An 18,576-nucleotide genomic window follows, 5' to 3' on the forward strand; every position below is an offset into this window, starting at 1 on the left:
TGTCATTGTGCCAGTAAGTCTCATTACATATAAGCAGCCCAGACCTGGTTGGAACACTTCATAGCAGCCCCTTTCTACAGCATGCAATGACAACACTGCAACTAATCTAATTATAAGAGGCAATACATTATTCTATTCATCACACCTAATGACAGATAATTAATTATAAAACTCTTAACACTAGAAACTTGAGAGGACTGTATCACGGTCTCTAATTTAATGATAAGGTAACTAATTGAATTCTGTCTTCCAAATGATTGTCTTAATGCTTTGTAATTAGTCAAACAAAAGAGTAAATGTTTTCGGAATGCGTTTGATATCATTTTACTAGAAATATTGAAATCCTAAACATTGCCAACTCTACGCCAGGCACAGAAAACAAGGAATAATATGTGATAACATTTTGCTGGTAGGGTTGTTTAACGGTGGACATCATGCACAGAGTGTATCAATCTCTCAATCATTTTGATAAATAGGATAGAAATATCTGATAAATCTGTAAATGCATTAAAAATACCATGCGAGGTTCGGAAAATAAATTGCTCTTTGTTGCAAAACTACGGTAAAAATAAACCAAAATAATGGCTTCTTCTCCCTTCTAGAATGACCCAATTTAAATAAGCACAAACCCGTTTGTGTCTCTTGTGGGTCTTCTTCTTGTTCCTCTGGTGCTGGCCCAGGTTCTGGTCATTCTCCTGGTCCGAGGGGCCATGGTGCCTGTTTCTCCAGGCATGGTAGCTCAGTCCGTTGGGCAGCCCATCCTGCTGCTTCTTATTGAGGGTGCTGGGCTTCTTCTCCTGGCGTTCATGGGGTTTCAACGCAATGTCCTTCTGAAAACAGCAAAAGAAATGCTTTAGTATTTTAAAAAAAAACCTTCCTTCCAACCTGCTGACTGTTTATTTTTTTTATTTGTTTTTATTTAGGAAACACATTTTAGTGGTATTTCAATGTAATACTGAATAATGCTTAAGTAACATTTTTGAATTCTTGTAAAATTCTTCCATGCTCATATGATATGAAAATAGTCAACTCATTCTAACTTCTCATGAGACAATCTAGAGCTGAAACTGTCACAGCACACATGACATGAATCTATTAAGACAAGTAAATTATTAAAGCAGACGTAATGTTATTATGGGTATGACTAGTATTATGGGTTTCTGGTATCAAATTCCTCTACATGTCTTTTCCAAATGTATTTGTTAAATTATTTTATTATGAACATCACATGTAAAATGTCACATTTATAATACACATTACCATGTAAAATAAACATTATAACAATATGCGTGCCTGATGTGCTGTTCAATAACCTCTATTTAAATACTCCTGCTGAGGAAAGCACTGCATCTCCTCAAACCCATCTATAATTTAGCAGAAAATGCACCTTAATAATAAGCAATTTATACCCTACTTATCTACCAGCCTCCTAATGAGGATTAACCACTCTGTATAGACAGGCCTAATGCTGTGCCAAGGCACAGAGGACTCCAGTTGATCAAATTAGATTTGAAACTGCAAGTAATCCCTGCTGTAGGTCATGCAGCCCTAATGGTCAGGTTGTATAAAATGCGTAGTGGCAATTTAGCAAAGTAATAGATGCACAAGTAGAGTACAGCCAGTCAACAGACAAAGATTTATTACAAAAATGTAACTGTTAAAAACTCTGATCGATACTGTAAAAAAAAAATAGTGCCAATACTGTGTGCAATTACAAAAAATGCAACTATAATGCTTGGTTATACAGTCAAAAGTGTACAGTACAAATCTAAGGAGGTTATGACGTGGCTGTATACTGCACTGACGAGTCTGCACTTACAATAGTATGCTCAATCTTGGCCCTGGAGAGAGTATAATGACCACTCTACTCTGTCTGGCTGAGATGATCCATGAGGTTTGCAATGGCACCCTCATATACAGTACTACAGTATATACCACAAACACTTCATTTTGGCTGTAACTGTGTTTGAGATTCTGCAATCTTCTGCTGCCAGTGCTTTGATTACCATTTTATATCACAGCTGGAGTGTAACAGAAGGTGGATTGTATTAATGGATATTTTACTACTTATTTTTCTTTATCTACAACCCCTGCAAACAAATGGTTATGCCAAATCACGGGCCACGCAAGGCAACCTTTATGAAGATAATTAGACAAAGTAGGCAGTAATGCAATTAACATAAGGAAGATTAATGGTCACAATGAACACGGCTTCATGTTAATGCAGTCAAGCTGGAGGTAAAAATATGAAGTATGTTCTTCAGATTGGCCCATAGAGTTGCTTTTGAGGCTGGAAAAAAAAAAAAAAAAAAACATCAGTAATGTGTTTTGAGTCCAATGGAGTTCTGACCTATTTTTGTGACAGCCACTCCTAGAATGGGTCTGCTTTGCAGATTCATTATGAAGAAATTCTCATGCCTGTTGTGGTTATTTTCTCCTGCCTCCAATCTGAACTGATCAGCCTGGGGAAGAGTGTTAAACTCCTGTTTCAGCAGATGCACACACTCCAGTTCACCTCAGGACAAACTGTCTTGCCACCACCATGGCTTCCAACTCCAAACAGTTCTGCCAATTAATCCCTTTACATTTTCAAATTCTTAAAGTACCTCAGCAACGTGTATACTTATTAATTGAATTTCAGTTACTGCGGTTTTATTAGTCAAGGTATCATCCATAACGTCAAACAATGAGCCAGATTCCACAGCTATCACTTACAAGAAGTCATGAAGACGACTGTGGCGACTGGTGCTGGTACAAGAACCAGTTCACTCTTGTTTCAAATCACTGCGTGATAAATTAAGATACTAAGGATTTGAAACCTCGGAAGCTCTGCTTGATGACATTTAGATAAAATGTCTAGTTTCAAAAATAATACGAAAGGAAACCCAACAACATTGGAAAGGTAATTTAAAGATCTGGATATTTAAAAAATCAATAAAGTCCCTGTTTCCCAGTTTCCAATAATAATAAAATCCTGATAAATCTGGTATTACCTTGGGAATTGACCTTGCCTGTACTCTTCCCGTCGCATCCAAATAAAAGTGGTAATGTCCTCTAATCAGGATTTTATTGCTTAATTAGTCAACCAATTGGAGTAATTGCAATCCATCTTGCATTTCAGAGACAAGACTGGATCACAGATTATCAATTTACAATGCTAAAATAAGTCATTCCATCTGTATTTTCTCTGTCTAACTGACCTACACATTCATCAGGAGTGCATTCAGACTTCCTTGTTGTCCATGTTTCTTCCCAGGGAGTACTGAGCAATGTTCTGTGGTTTGAAAAGAGAAATGTTGTTCCATGACAACCAAGGTTCCCCAAGGGGTCTTTAACAGCCATGAGTAATGGATTATGTTCCGTATCGAGCTTAAAGACCCACACATAGCATAACCCAATACACACATCAATACAAGGTCTATGCATGAAATGGAGCCAGCCATAGGTTTTATATTTTATTTTTCCCCCAGCTTTCTTTTATACAGAACAAATACAGCACAAGGAACAATGAAAACCTTAGAAAGACACGGCACAAATTAGGAGCAGATAAATGAATACAATTACCAGCCTGCTCGTTCGTGTTCAGCCAGAATAAACTATAATTTATAAAACACTGTAAATTCGTAATGTGTTTTTGTGTCCGTAAGCAGCTCAACAGGAATAATGCATTCAACAAGAAATGGTTACCAAGTGGCACTCCGCATTAAGAGTCCAGACACACTCCAGACTGACTGGGTTGGGTTGTGTGTCTGTATTTATTATTTTTTTTATATAAACATTCAAAAGTTAATTACTCAATAAAAAGAGAAGCCAAATAACAGTCCAGGCACATTTCAGATTTGTTTAGCCGTTTCCCCGAGGACACTTGCATGCAGAAGCTAAAAACATTTTAGGCGATGCAATAAAATAAACTACATTTTGAAAATCCTTATTCCAAAATGAATCCTCATTTTATAATGAATTACCAAGCTTTTTTTTCACAGGTTTTTCTCAGAAGCTGAATCAAAGATGAGAAACAAGTCTACACTAATACATACTTGTATCGTGAAATTATTCAATGCGTTAGAAAAAAAACTACTGAACCATAAACAGCACTGATATGGAAATTAAAACTACAACAAAAGAAAATCTATTAAATATCTTTCAAACAGGTTAAGAGATATATATGTGGGAAAATGATATAAAAGGATCACTTTCAAACATGCTGAGAGGGCCAATGATAAATGCACTGACTTGGCCACTGGGTTCAAGCAAACACAATATGCAACCATATTTCAAGAGAATGCACAGCTGTGATCTTTTTACAGAACAAAGTATCGCTACAAATATGAGATGCTCTTTATCTTCCTAATACTGTTCCAAATTGCATTAGCAATCTTTCTTTAATATCATGCTGTCTACTGCAAATCATACTTAGCATACCTTTAATATATTTTTAAGAACGAAAAGTAACGACTGTAAACAGAGCAAGAGTGCATGAAAAACACCCACTCGCTCCACTGTGCAGCCTGGAATTTAAAACAGAAAAAATGTTAATACAAGTAATATGGATCAAAAGGCAGCTCCTTAGAAAGACAGCTCTAATTAATATTGTTATGCAATGGCTTTATTGCTTTTGGAGATGTTGAGGACTCTGTTTTACTGCAGTTTAAGAGAAAGTTCCTTCAAATAAGATGTTCTTCATTTTTTTCTGCTCCCTCACACAAGTTTTACTTCTTGCATTTACACAAATGTTGTGTTACTGTGTTAAATACATCAGTCGGTTAAGCTGCTCTTCAGTTCGAGTCTGTTCTAGACATTCAGTATGTAAAAGTGTCTTTATATTAGTAAGCGCCAGCATCAGCAAGTGCATAGCCGTGGATTGCCAGCAAAATAAAAGCAAGCTTGAACCAAAGGGGCTGGCTCTAGTGCTATAAAGACTATTCGGCTTATCAAGCTTATGTTACATATCTCTATGGCAGGCAACTAGAACTGGAGAGCACCCGTGAACTCAGGTGAAAGCACCTGAACACAGACTTAGCTCAGTATTTCAGTAACTGCAATATGAACAGCTCAGATTGATGGCAAATATCATAAAAAAGGAAAGGGGGCAGTATAAAAAAAAGAAAAAGAATAAATGCATATAAAAAAAAAAAGATTTGCAAAGGAAGGAATTGCCCTGGGCACCATTCCAGAAATCACAATATCCAAATTGGAAACGTCACCCATATCGTGATTTACAGATTTGGGTCTGGGACTGTCCTCGCTATATATACGCAAGGCATGTCAAAATGCCCTTCTGCAAATATTAATGAAAAATGATATGCAGCTTTGCTTCTTTAAACATCAGCATTCCACTTTGAATAATATTAGAAATACATTTCCTCCGAGTTTCTTCCCCTCAAATTCCTCCTCCAGAATCGTATTGGACTCATCTGTCAACGGCTCTGCCAGATAACTGTAAGATGCCAGAGCATTTTAAAGCTGAATAAAAGCACAATCCCATTCGTTCCATACCGTCAACCTGCCGTGTGTCTTCATCTCTCCAGAAAAATCGTGCAGTCAAAGACAGGAACATATTGCTCCCGCTCAGAGCTGCCAAGGTTCAAAGACACCCACGTCACTCTCTCAAGTCTTAACTAAGGGGCTGAAAAGCACTGATTCTTTACAGACAATGCGAGTGTCCGCACAATGAAATACACTGAATAGGGGGAGATTCAATTCTGAGAGGCTCTTATTTTATGTGGAGACTGCATGTCGATATTAGATGGAAGGTAAACTGAGATTTTTTCATTTATGCAACAGATTATTCCTGTGCACATGTGTTTTTGAATACCATGGCAGAGAATCCAGGACAGCACTGCAATAAGGACAAGGGCTTAAGCAGGGATGCTGAATGGATTCTTATAGTACAAAGATACAGTATTCATAGCATCTTACTTGCAGGTATAAAAGACGCCACCAGCTTTCTGTATGATGCTATCTGAATGGTGATCACTCAATGCCGCAAAGCAGATCTAATGTCAAATCATTCTTCTTGTAAACCTAGCAACAATACTTTGAGATGTGCTGATACAGTAGGTGAGGTAATACGAGATTGCATCTGTGTTACTTCCTTATCTTCCATAATGCATTCAGTTTTTTTTAATACAGCTACAAAATGTGTACTGTAGATTAGAACAGTGTCAATAACGACTAGATACAGAACCACAAATGCTGCAGAAATAGCATACACCAAGCGAATATGAAAATATATTCAGAACTGTGACTTAATCAATCCAGCTCAAGTGGATGAAAGTTGCATGCTCAATGCATCAGGAAGACGGAGCACAAGGAGGTTAAGTGACTTCCTCAGGGTCACACAGTGAGTGAGCCGGGCTTTGCACTAGGGATCTCCTGGTTACAAGCCCTTTTCTTACATGCACACACAACACCTGTCCTGGCACCATTTTCTCAACCACATGTGATTATGTATCATGGAAGGAACACCTACAGCTGGATTGAACCCTCTATGATTTAAACCATTTTACCATCTCTACACTGCTGAAGATTTCCTAGCTCAGTGTCCTAAGGGAGCTAACAATGTATTTTACATCAAACTGGGTGACATTAGAACAGCATCACAATGAACTGTACAGTACTTAGTTTGATTCTCCTGATTTGATTGTAATCACGCATCTATAGCAGGCACTTCTGTGGTAACTTCTGTTGCTGTGATTGCTGTGTACAGTTCATAGCAACGGTGCACAGCATGTACAATCATATACAAAAACTAACACTTTCATTTTATTTGAAATGACTAGCCTCATATTCACTGATAACAATTAACTTAGTAAGCTAAACAAAAGTATTGAATTAGGAATCTGAGGCAGCACAGAACTAAACAGGTTGAATACTGTTATGTTAACATATTGAATTAAATACAGCTTTCTAGTTTACCATATACTAAAAGAAAAACTGACAAATTGAAACGTGACATTTCTTTGATTACATGATGCTCAATAAAACATCTAAATTATGTTCATATAATTGATTTATTTATTTATTTTATTAATTAATGTCTCAATCCTAAAATTCTAGGTGATGTAAAACCTTTGGCCATAGCATTGCTTTCATATTCTATAAGCACTGCAGAAACAGACTAGTGCTTGTTTTTTTGTTTCTGCCTTTTCAGACCATGATATTAATCATTCATTGTATCTTAAAAGGCAAACATCAGAAAGGATACTCAAAGGCTTTGTGGTATTAAGAGGCTAATTCATCCGTCTAAATTAACACTCCACTCAAGACAAAATAATTAATTAGGCAAAATCCCAAGTACTCTGTACTGACAATTATCATGCTTATTCCTGTCACTGTTCATTTATAGCATTGGAATACAGCTGAGGGTAAAGTCCATTTCCAGAACATAATTCCAAGCCTACTCTTAAGTTTCAAGTAGTCTGGTGGGAGGAGACCATTAGGCAGACCAAAGATAATTATTTACATCTTGATTCAACGTTTCTCAAGGCACCTTCAACCCCATTGTCAGGCTGTAAACACAGGTGTCTTTAGCTAATGACCCTTGAGTCTTGTTTTTGTTGAGGTGTCTGTTGTATTTATTGACACTTCTGGCAGTTTTGTTGACAGCATTTATTCAGTGCGTTTCCCACTACTTGCTACCACGTAACATCCAGATCTGTATCACAAAGTTAATAAGATAATGCCCAAGCTGACAAGGTAGACTGAGCTGTTATTGAATGCGTTCTTCAAGGATCAAAAGTTGTGTTCCTGGATTTACCACAAGTACCGTGACACCAACACCTTACAACATGCAGTCTTACTGTGAGTTCATTCTGAAACACTGACATGTGCAATGTTGATATTGATTTCTGAGTAGGATATTATGCTTCTGTGAGGATAACACACAAATAAACAGTTTGAGGAAAACCAGATCTATGCTTTCCTGACCTTAGGGTGGGTTTGTAATACCCATCCAAAACCATCCGTTTTTCTCTTTATCCTACACATAAATCAATACCTGCACTTCTTATGCTTGGCATTTAGAATTCAGCTTGAGGGTATAAGACTGTAACACCTAAATTATTTTATAACAATGCCTTTACGCTTTAACCACAGTGGCTACATGAATAACAGTAGATGATGTTTGGATTCAATGTGCCTACTGAATCTGAATAACCATAGTCTTAACCGTTAGATTCACGTTCTCACAATTTACAGAAAATATACAGATTGTTATCCATAAACAATATAAGGACACTTTGGCTGATCTAACCTACATTATACATGTCTTTGGCAGACAACTGGCAAAGCAACTTAACGCTGATGGTTTAAACACTGAGCAATTACTTAAGTTTTCTTAAGCTGTCCCTTGTCATTAGCTGCAATTGTATTTGTACTCTATGTAATTTTGCTTGGTTAGTATTTTAGCAGATGTAATTCTTGAACCTGAATGATCTGCTCTCTGCTGCTGGGTTGGCAAGACGCAATTCCATTTTTCAGTTAAGTGCACAGAATACAACTATTTTCTCTTCAATATACATTTAAACAACTATGTGTCTAATTTTAAGATGACAGCGCATTAACTTTAACAGGTCCTGCCTACGCTTAATTATAAAAGCTTTGAAATAAAGCAAATACTTAATGCTGGTTTAAAACAGATGAACGCTTTGTAATTAAAGTAACAGCTGTTACAAGTGGCCATTATATATTATTGCCTGGGACATTAACACAACCCTTTTGCAGTTCAGCTTCAAAGAACAACACAAGCCAAAATTAAAGCAAAATGAAAATAAGCAGGGCATCTGTTTTTCAATTGTTATAACATTTGAAGAAGTTTTAAATTAACACCCCCTGCTCAGAGTGTTCAGAGTTGGGACCTGGCACAAAGGTTTACTGGTCTCTTACTGGATACCCGAGAGCTATATAACATCCCAGGCAATGTTTACAGATTAATTTAGGAGTGTAGACAACAAACAGATGGCTTTAGGCTAATAATAATAAATGATTAGTACTATTGTTATTGTTATTATTTTTTTACATAAGTCATCTCCTAAATTGTCAGTGTCTAGTAATCTATTGCCAGATAATTTGAATTAATTACTTGTATTAATAAAAAAAAACAGGGAGTATATCACTTCTTCCAGGCCCACAGCAGAGCAAACATCAGGCAGGATTTAAATACCTTGTTTATTTCTCATTGGAAAAACTCATCTAACAAATAAAAAAATCTTTACTCTGCTTCATTGTTCTACTACAGATCTGCAAAAATTTCATGAATATCTTGAACATACACCGAATAAGGGATTTAAACAAAAAGATACCTCTGCATACATGTCCAGCAATCATTTTGAACAGTGTGAACAGGATTCCTTTGTGTGACTGTCTGCCAGCAAGTTATTTTGCTTCAGAAATTCCCAGTCGCCTGTTTAATAAAGTCACAACCTATGAGCTCTAGTTTTGATTTGACCTTAAAATCCAACTGCAGTGTTATTTGGATTACTCAAGAGCCTAATAATATCATATATATATATATATATATATTTTATTTTTTATTTTTTTATTTTTCACGCCTCAGCATTAATGTGGCAGGGCAAAAGCGTTTCATGTATAAAATGTGTGTGCTGTGCTGTGCTGTGATGTGCTGTGATTTTTGTACTGTTTTGAAACATAGTAGTGAAAGCTAATGCCCAGCCTACACAGTTATTCTTTTGTTAAAACCTTTTTATTTTGGCCCTCGTGCCAGTTTATTTTATTCCTGTTTTTTTGTTAATAAACATGCGCTACAGTACTTAAACTGCAGCTTTCTGACTCTGGGTCTCTTTCCTGCCGATAGCAGCCTGGGCCGTGACGCTACCCTGTCACAATGAATTACTGCAACAGGGTTGTGATACTGTTGTTTTCACAGAACTCTGCTTATCTTAGCATATTTTAGGGTGCTGCAGCAGATGGCATACTGTACTCAAACGATCACAATTAATAACATTCTGTTTTAACAGTTTAGACGGTTACAGGAAAACGAATTAAAACAACTGTTTTTCTAATTGAGGCACGTCTGACGCCAATGGTAGTTTTTGTAGGAATTAAGCTCAACAATTGAATGAGATGCTATAACATTTACCAATGTTTATATAAATGTACACTGTCCGCTGTGCTTTCTCGAACAAACTCACTGGGCAAGGCTCATATCTAAATGAAGTAAGAACATATCATTTGAACGCAGCATTTGTTAGGTTTAACACTATCCTTAAGATACCTGAGACCATCAATTGTGTAGCAGTGGTATAAAAATGAACATGTGGCAACATGTGTTGGGTACAATATAATTACTAAAGAGAAAGACTGTTAAGCAATACGAATACGAATACGAGACGTGCTGACGATAAGTTAATTGTAAGTTATTATCTCTTCCCCTTTTTTCTTTTCTTTTAATTCAAGTTTTCCATCGTAAAGGGACAGTAAGTTTAAAATTCTAAGTTTAAAATGAGTAGAGTACATTCTTTCTCTCTGAAAATTACAGGCCATGTAATAGTATTTTAAATCCAAATGATTAGGGATTCACTTCAAGCAATTACATTTCATTTCTTGAAACATTTAATACCCTTTAATTGTTTTAAGTGCTACGACATACCAATTAACTGTCAGATAGCCTGTATCACAGCTATTCAGCAGGCACTGATATAAAAAAATAAATAAATAAAACTCCTCCCTATGCTTCGTCACAAAATTATTTTTAAAGACAGGGAGGCCTTAAAGCTAACACTCTGGACATCACAAAGTGGTAATTAGAAGCACACTATGAAAATTCTCTATCTAACAAATATAAAAATGTCACCTAATTAGAAGTCCATTTTCTCTAAATGGCTGGTCTTTGAAAAAAAAAAAAGAATACATTGTAAAAAACACACAACCGATTACTGTAATAAACGATACAGATTTGAATAAGATAAGCACAGGCTAGATTCTCAATGATAATTGCACTGTTACGAAATAATTATTCTGTATTTTGGTTTAAAAACTTGAAAATGCAGATTACAACTGCCCCTTTTCTACTGCTTTGTCATTCTTTACAAACAAGGTACTTTAAGATTGATGGAAAAGCGGTGAAACTGGGCTAACACCACTGTGTACTGTATTTCTCCATCAGGTCGACAATCGCTACTTGACTTCTGTTGGCAGAACGAGTTTTTCGGGGGGGGACGGACGACGACACACGACTATAAATATTTACACTACTCTACAAAACCGTAACCTGATCATTCCATTTGAAGTTTTGATTTATAGAAGTGGCATTTGATTTTAGGATTCCTCTACATCCCCTGAAATACTGCAGTATTAGTTGCATTTTATATTTCATCTTTTTAGTATTCACAGAAAGGTTTTTCTTGATTTAGCACAATGTCGATTACTGTATAAACTCACTGGGAGTGCATGAAGTCTTGGCACATTTTTATAAAACCTTCCTGGGGCTGCTCCTGCCAGGACGCTACGAAATTAACTTTTCATTTTCTCATTGCACATTGTGTTTTGCTGCATATCTACTGTACACACATTAACACGATTACAGTAAAAAAGTTAATCTTGGATTCTCAGATTGAGGCATTATAATGCCACTTATTGTAACAATACAGCCATGCTTTATTAAAATGATGTGATAATCTTCTTAACTCTCTTCTACATCTGGTGTTTAAAGAAAATATATAAGGTTTCCACTTGTTATAACTTCCCTCTATTTGAATAAATAAGCCCTTCTTCAGCAACATTGGCCTGAAGTAGCAAGGAGAACATCCTGAAATGGTACAGGTTCCAAGTGTTGCAAATTATTTTACACAATATACTGAAATAGAATTGATAGTGTTTCTTCACCAAGAGTATCAGTGATCAGTGATCGTTCAAGTATTTAACTGCATGTGGCATTTATTTACAAATGCTGTGTGTCCTCTGTTTTCAAAGTCTTATTTTATGAAGTCAACAGAATATTAAAACTCATTCACTCCCAATTAAGCCAAGATTTCTCTTGCTAGACTCTTCTACTTTGAAGTGTGTTAACCTTCTGCATTTTATCAGCTCCAAGGGAGCCAAGGAACTGTTGCAAACCATCAAAACGGTTACTTATTCCTCTTGCGTTCTAAAATAATATATATTCATCAAATACCAGGTCTAACCTTTCGAATGTCAAAACCTGTGCTCACCAAGCTGCCCAATTAAAGTGACATTTCAAAGATTCTCTCTCCCGAGTCCCCTGCAATTATTGCACATCACAGCCACAAAACGGCAGCTTACCACAGAGATCTACAAATCATTCATGGACGCCTTCTGTTGTACTCAAGTATTTTTTTTCATGGAATAAATAGAATGGAAGTACAGTCACTGGGTTTAAGCATCTCTTATCTCTGCACTTTTGAAAGGTAAAACGCTTCACACAAGTGTTTATTCATTAGCGCAATACCAACATGAACTGGCATCTGACCTCCATAAATCATTTTCTACGAGTAGGAATCCAAGCAAAGAAAAATGGTTCATAAAAGAATCCTTGACTATGCCTTCTTGGATGGTCCTTCATAAGACACAAGGTTATGACAATGCAAAGTGAATCCCAAAAAACGCAACCTATAGGTCTAAAAAGATATGCTCCAAATGCACATGGGAATTAAATGAAAATCAGAAGGACTTGCGTCATGAACAAGTACTGCAATGAAATCACTACGAATGACAATGCAAGGCATGTAAGGAAGGTTTAAGATAAGGGTCGTCAGTCACTTGAATCGCCTCCAGAGAAACAGCCTTTTCTATTTTGCGAGCCGTCAGTCAAGGCATATGACAAGCCGAATTCAATCAGTAGCAATTGTGAGCTAATTAAAAACTGATGAAGCAAACCAAAACTTGTAAATCACAGGGAGTTGCAACAAAGATACTTGATCATTTTAACTAACAGACCGTTTACTGTACTGAAAGGTGGGGGGTTGTGAAAGATGTGGCTGGCACGGCCACTGCAATGTCCTTTGCCAATCATTCCACTCGATGGACTCGCACATCATCCGATACCCTGCTTGGAAGAGTGACGGACAAGGCAGAATTAAGACGCATTTAGCGTTTAATCAAAATCCTACTTTAAATGCAAATTTTCCAGGACTGGCTATTAAACCTGAAGCTAAGGGCACAATTTCACTCTGTGTTACAAAGACCCACCCCCCACCCCCCACCACAACCGCTCTCTACACACACAAGACTCCAATCTGAACTCTGAAGCGATGACACAGTGTGTTATTTTAGAAGGCAGGAGACGATGCGAATACCTTTGTTCATGTCTCTTTTATCACAGCTACATCTGTCTTCACCATCCCATCTACTCACAAACCATGCGCTTAGAAGCTACAGTCACTGGCCTTGCATGCATAATAGTCAATGAATCCTCCTGTTTGGGGACAGGATTGCATCATGTTATAAATATATACAGTACTGTGCAAAAGTTTTAGGCAGGTGTGAAAAAATGCTGTAAAGTAAGAATGCTTTCAAAAATAGACATGTTAATAGATTATATTTATCAATTAACTAAATGCAAAGTGAGTAAACAGAAGAATAATCTAAATCAAATACATATTTGGTGTGACCACCCTTTGCCTTCAAAACAGCATCAATTCTTCTAGGTACACTTGCACAAAGTCAGGGATTTTGTAGGCATATAGTCAGGTGTATGATTAAACAATTATACCAAACAGGTGCTAATGATCATCAATTCAATATGTAGGTTGAAACACAATCATTAACTGAAACAGAAACAGCTGTGTAGGAGGAATAAAACTGGGTGAGGAACAGCCAAACTCAGCTAACAACGTGAGGTTGCTGAAGACAGTTTACTGTCAAAAGTCATACACCATGGCAAGACTGAGCACAGCAACAAGACACAAGGTAGTTATACTGCATCAGCAAGGTCTCTCCCAGGCAGAAATTTCAAGGCAGACAGGGGTTTCCAGATGTGCTGTCCAAGCTCTTTTGAAGAAGCACAAAGAAACGGGCAACGTTGAGGACCGGAGACGCAGTGGTCAGCCAAGGAAACTTACTGCAGCAGATGAAAGACACATCACGCTTACTTCCCTTCGCAATCTGAAGATGTCCAGCAGTGCCATCAGCTCAGAATTGGCAGAAAACAGTGGGACCCTGGTACACCCATCTACTGTCAGGAGAAGTCTGGTCAGAAGTGGCCTTCGTGGAAGACTTGCGGCCAAAAAGCCATACCTCCGATGTGGAAACAAGGCCAAGCGACTCAACTATGCACAAAAACACAGGAACTGGGGTGCAGAAAAATGGCAGTAGGTGCTCTGGACTGATGAGTCAAAATTTGAAATATTTGGCTGTAGCAGAAGGCAGTTTGTTCGCCGAAGGGCTGGAGAGCGGTACACGAATGAGTGTCTGCAGGCAACAGTGAAGCATGGTGGAGGATCATTGCAAGTTTGGGGCTGCATTTCTGCAAATGGAGTTGGGGATTTGGTCAGAATTAATGGTCTCCTCAATGCTGAGAAGTACAGGCAGATACTTATCCATCATGCAATACCATCAGGGAGGCATCTGATTGGCCCCAAATTTATTCTGCAGCATGACAACGACCCCAAACATACAGCGAAAGTCATTAAGAACTATCTTCAGCGTAAAGAAGAACAAGGAGTCCTGGAAGTGATGGTATGGCCCCCACAGAGCCCTGATCTCAACATCATCGAGTCTGTCTGGGATTACATGAAGAGAGAGAAACAACTGAGGCTGCCTAAATCCAGAGAAGAACAGTGGTTAGTTCTCCAAGATGTTTGGGCCAACCTACCTGCCGAGTTCCTTCAAAAACTGTGTGCAAGTGTACCTAGAAGAATTGATGCTGTTTTGAAGGCAAAGGGTGGTCACACCAAATATTGATTTGATGTAGATTTTTCTTCTGTTCACTCACTTTGCATTTTGTTAATTGATAAATATAAACTATTAACATGTCTATTGTTGAAAGCATTCTTACTTTACAGCATTTTTTCACACCTGCCTAAAACTTTTGCACAGTACTGTATATATATATATATATATATATATATATATATATTAGTATTGGTCATTTATGCCTTCCTAAGACAGCGGTGACTGCCTTTTAAGAAACATTTTAAGGATAGCCAAACAAATATAAAACGGTTCTAAAACAGCAAGAACTACATATATTTACCGCATTTTATCTTAAATGCTATTTGCCATGTTTGCCTTAGACAATGTACTTGCCCCAGAATCATGGGAGTAATAACAGCGATCACGAGTGCAGGTACAGCACAGGCATTCACAGTGCTGTAATCATCCATATGGCTCCTCCAGTGCATCACAAACCTATCCTGCAGGAATAATCATCTATTGGGCTGTGAAAGTAATTCAGGGACCTCAAGCTGAAATCAACAAACTCATTTCAGATGCAGCCTGAGCTGAATTTAAACTTAGGACCACAGAGAATGAAAGGCAGGTTGCACTCTCAATACAGCATGATGTCATATTGCAACACTCTTGTTTCCCACCATTAGAAACTAAAGTATATACAATACCTAGTAGGATTTAAGAAGGGTGCACCACCTGCATATATAAAATGTCCGCTTACAGGTGTAGAGAACAATGGTTATGGAGAGATAGAAATAAGACTCCCATTTCATAGCAGTTTCATCCATTCCTGGTTTTACTGGGAGTTTAATAAGACACACCTGAGCCTCTTAACTATACACTTTGGGTAATTCAAGCTTGTAGTAAAACCTGGAATGGGTAAAACTGTTATGCAATAAGAGTCTTATTTCCAATCCCTGTTATGGAGATGTTTGTGGTCATAGATGTACCAGTATGCCAAACTAAAACCTGCAGTTTAATACAATTACAAATTCGCTTTTTTAACTCAATTGCTTTACTTTCTAGTTGTGTAAACGTGTGTAGTTGAAGAACCCTGGCTTTTTCCATAGCTTGATGCTGTTTGACAAGTAATTAAAAAAATGTCCAACCAACAAGTTAATTACTTGTGCCAATAGCTTGTGACAAGATGTCATTAGTCTTGGAGTCTGCAGTTCTATTCTGCACTGTGGACAATCTTTTTACTTGGATGCTTCTTCAAGCCACAATAAACACGTCTTACGCTGTTTAGTCACCACCCTATGGCCAATGACGAAACGTGTTGTAAAATTATAGTCATAACAAAAGCAACCTGTTTCTATTAGGTTTCTCAAGATATAACATTGCTACTGTTATTAGAATAACAGGAGTGTAACTTTGGCTTTTACAACTACAATGAGCGAGTTCCTGAAGGTAAAACTACCTTTAGGAGAAAAAAAAAGTCTAGATTGTGGAGGAATTCGATTATGCCGAAGCCAAAGAATTCGATTTCAGTATAAAAGCCGAAGGGGATTGTGGGGCAGTGCAGCTATGGTGCTCAGGTGTTCTTATGCCCAGTATTTAATCCACAAGAGCTGGATTCACAAAAAAACACTTCTTCAGTCAGCTGTAACTGGCCCCTAATCTGGCATTTACAGTTTAAGAGAGAGCCAAAGGGCAAAGGGCAAAGTGCATGAACGTAAATCTAATTGAGAGAGAAGCACTGTGGTCACTCATGTTACACTTGACCTGGTGGACATTCCATTCCCAGCCCACAGCAACCAAATGTAGCCATTCATTTTAATTAAAAAAAAAAGTTAGCATTCTTCTTATTTTGCTTACATTTTAGTTTAAAACAATATTGATCTTAAGCACTTCAGTGAGACTTAAAATCTTACAGCTAGAGTGGAGCTCAAGTTACAAGTGAACCAGGTTGGGTTGGGTTATTCAGACCTTCCTGGTCTCTAAACCTTCTTTTCTACAGCTTGTATAGGGCTCATACTGTGGTACAGGGGTTTCCCAGAGCTATTGACTGCTCTTTGCTTCAGTCGGCCATTTTCTCAGTCACTAAACTGAGAAACACCAGCAATCATACACCACTGTATATTGCTGTTGCCCCTTTAAGTAACCTGGGACCCCAGGAAGATCCTCATAGTTATCAGGTAATGGGCATGCACCATGGAGAATAGATCTAACTCTGATGCTGTTGGCATGTTTGCATCTTGCAAATAAACTGATACATCTGAGATTACATTTTGTGTGTGAATGGCTGTTAATTGAGCCAGCTGGAAAAGTGAGTTTTTACTGAAGAGACTTACTGTATGCAAGTCTTTAAGGAATGACAAAAGTCCCATCAAAAGAGCACAGTAGAGTGCATGTGGTAAGGCGTAGCAGGTGACTGATGTGGTATGAAACAGCTATATAGACTTGTGACGTCTGAAAGATGTCAATCAATCAATAAGCACAATGACCCAAACACTGTAATCCATTGAAGCATCTGTACGAAAGGGACCCACAACTACAGAAACAGATAATGAAGATTTAAATGAAATATTAGCAGTGGTCAATACTTGCTAGATAATTGGCCATGACAACAGTTAGGTGCACTTAACGAAGGTCAATTGTCTTCAGCTAAAGAGGACGTAATGATATTGATGCTATTAAAAACAGAACATGTTTTTTGTATACAGCATGAGGACATTTGTAGGTTTTATTTTGGACTGGCTGACTTTGGAGCCTTAATAGTTACATGCCATTTAAAAGAGAGTTTAGCTTTTATAGAGCATGGACTGCACGATAATGACTACTCTACTTGGAACCTGACCAGCAGATAATAGACTTACAGAGCATAATGTTTAGAAACACTGTGCAACCAAATTCATGTGAAATCTAATTGAAAACAGATTCAAAATTCCTATGTGGCAGATGAACAGAGTGTGGAAAACAAACATTTGTCCAGCCATTTTTGTTATTAGCACATGGATACAAATCACTGTGTAGATCCATTTTTAGCTAGTTTAGAAATCCATCCATTTAAAATGAAATGGCTGTGTTTCTTGTCAAATATGACCTTGTCTATGTAATTCTCTGCCGCAAACTGCAATTCAAAAATGTAATTACAGTGGTATTTGTTCCCGGTTTGTTTATATCTCCGAATACATTTAGACATCGACCATTCATTTTGAATAGGCTTCATGATTTTTATGCCTCACAGCTCATTTTACAAAACACTGTCAACACTGAAACCAGGGCTGCAGAATGTTCGCTGCCACGCACACAATGTGCACCAAAGCCATGGTCGGAAAGACTTTCGCTGGACCCCCACCCCAAAAAAACAAAACAAAAACAGATGCACTTTTCAATGTAATTATCATGTTCTGCTCTGCCTGGGGTGTATTTACATGAACAAGAGAACATAAAGCATGATGTCATTTTTTACCCTGCATACCGTGGGGCTCTTTTGGTTTTTATTTTTGATCACGTGATGTCCCTTTATGGGATTGCTGATTGTGAACCAAGTTCGCTTCAGTTTTTTCTCCTGGAATTGATCTAATTAAATCGTAATTAAGAGGAAACTATTATTTGCAAAACGTTTTTGCAATGAGCCATTACGATTTTAAATCAGGGGAAAGCAATTTAACTGAACTTGCTTTTTGTGTTCAGTTTCAATTAAATATGGAGCTGCTTTTTTTTTTTTTCATTATCAGTGAAACAAAGGTACGGGAGAAAAAA

At 37.5% G+C, this 18,576-nt stretch overlaps 1 protein-coding gene across 12 annotated transcripts in view; it reads right to left on the bottom strand.

The window, feature by feature from the left end:
* Window positions 1–18,576, bottom strand: part of LOC117429727 (autism susceptibility gene 2 protein-like) — a 287,630-nt gene that overhangs the window by 234,269 nt on the left and 34,785 nt on the right. For all 12 annotated transcript variants that reach the window (XM_034903122.2, XM_058998109.1, XM_034903118.2 and 9 more), the window contains exon 3: window positions 630–830. In XM_034903122.2, coding sequence (XP_034759013.2) covers window positions 630–830 — 201 coding nt within the window. The remainder of the gene's footprint in view (window positions 1–629; window positions 831–18,576) is intronic.

Source organism: Acipenser ruthenus, chromosome 24, assembly GCF_902713425.1.
Source record: "Acipenser ruthenus chromosome 24, fAciRut3.2 maternal haplotype, whole genome shotgun sequence".
Lineage (NCBI taxonomy): Eukaryota > Metazoa > Chordata > Actinopteri > Acipenseriformes > Acipenseridae > Acipenser > Acipenser ruthenus.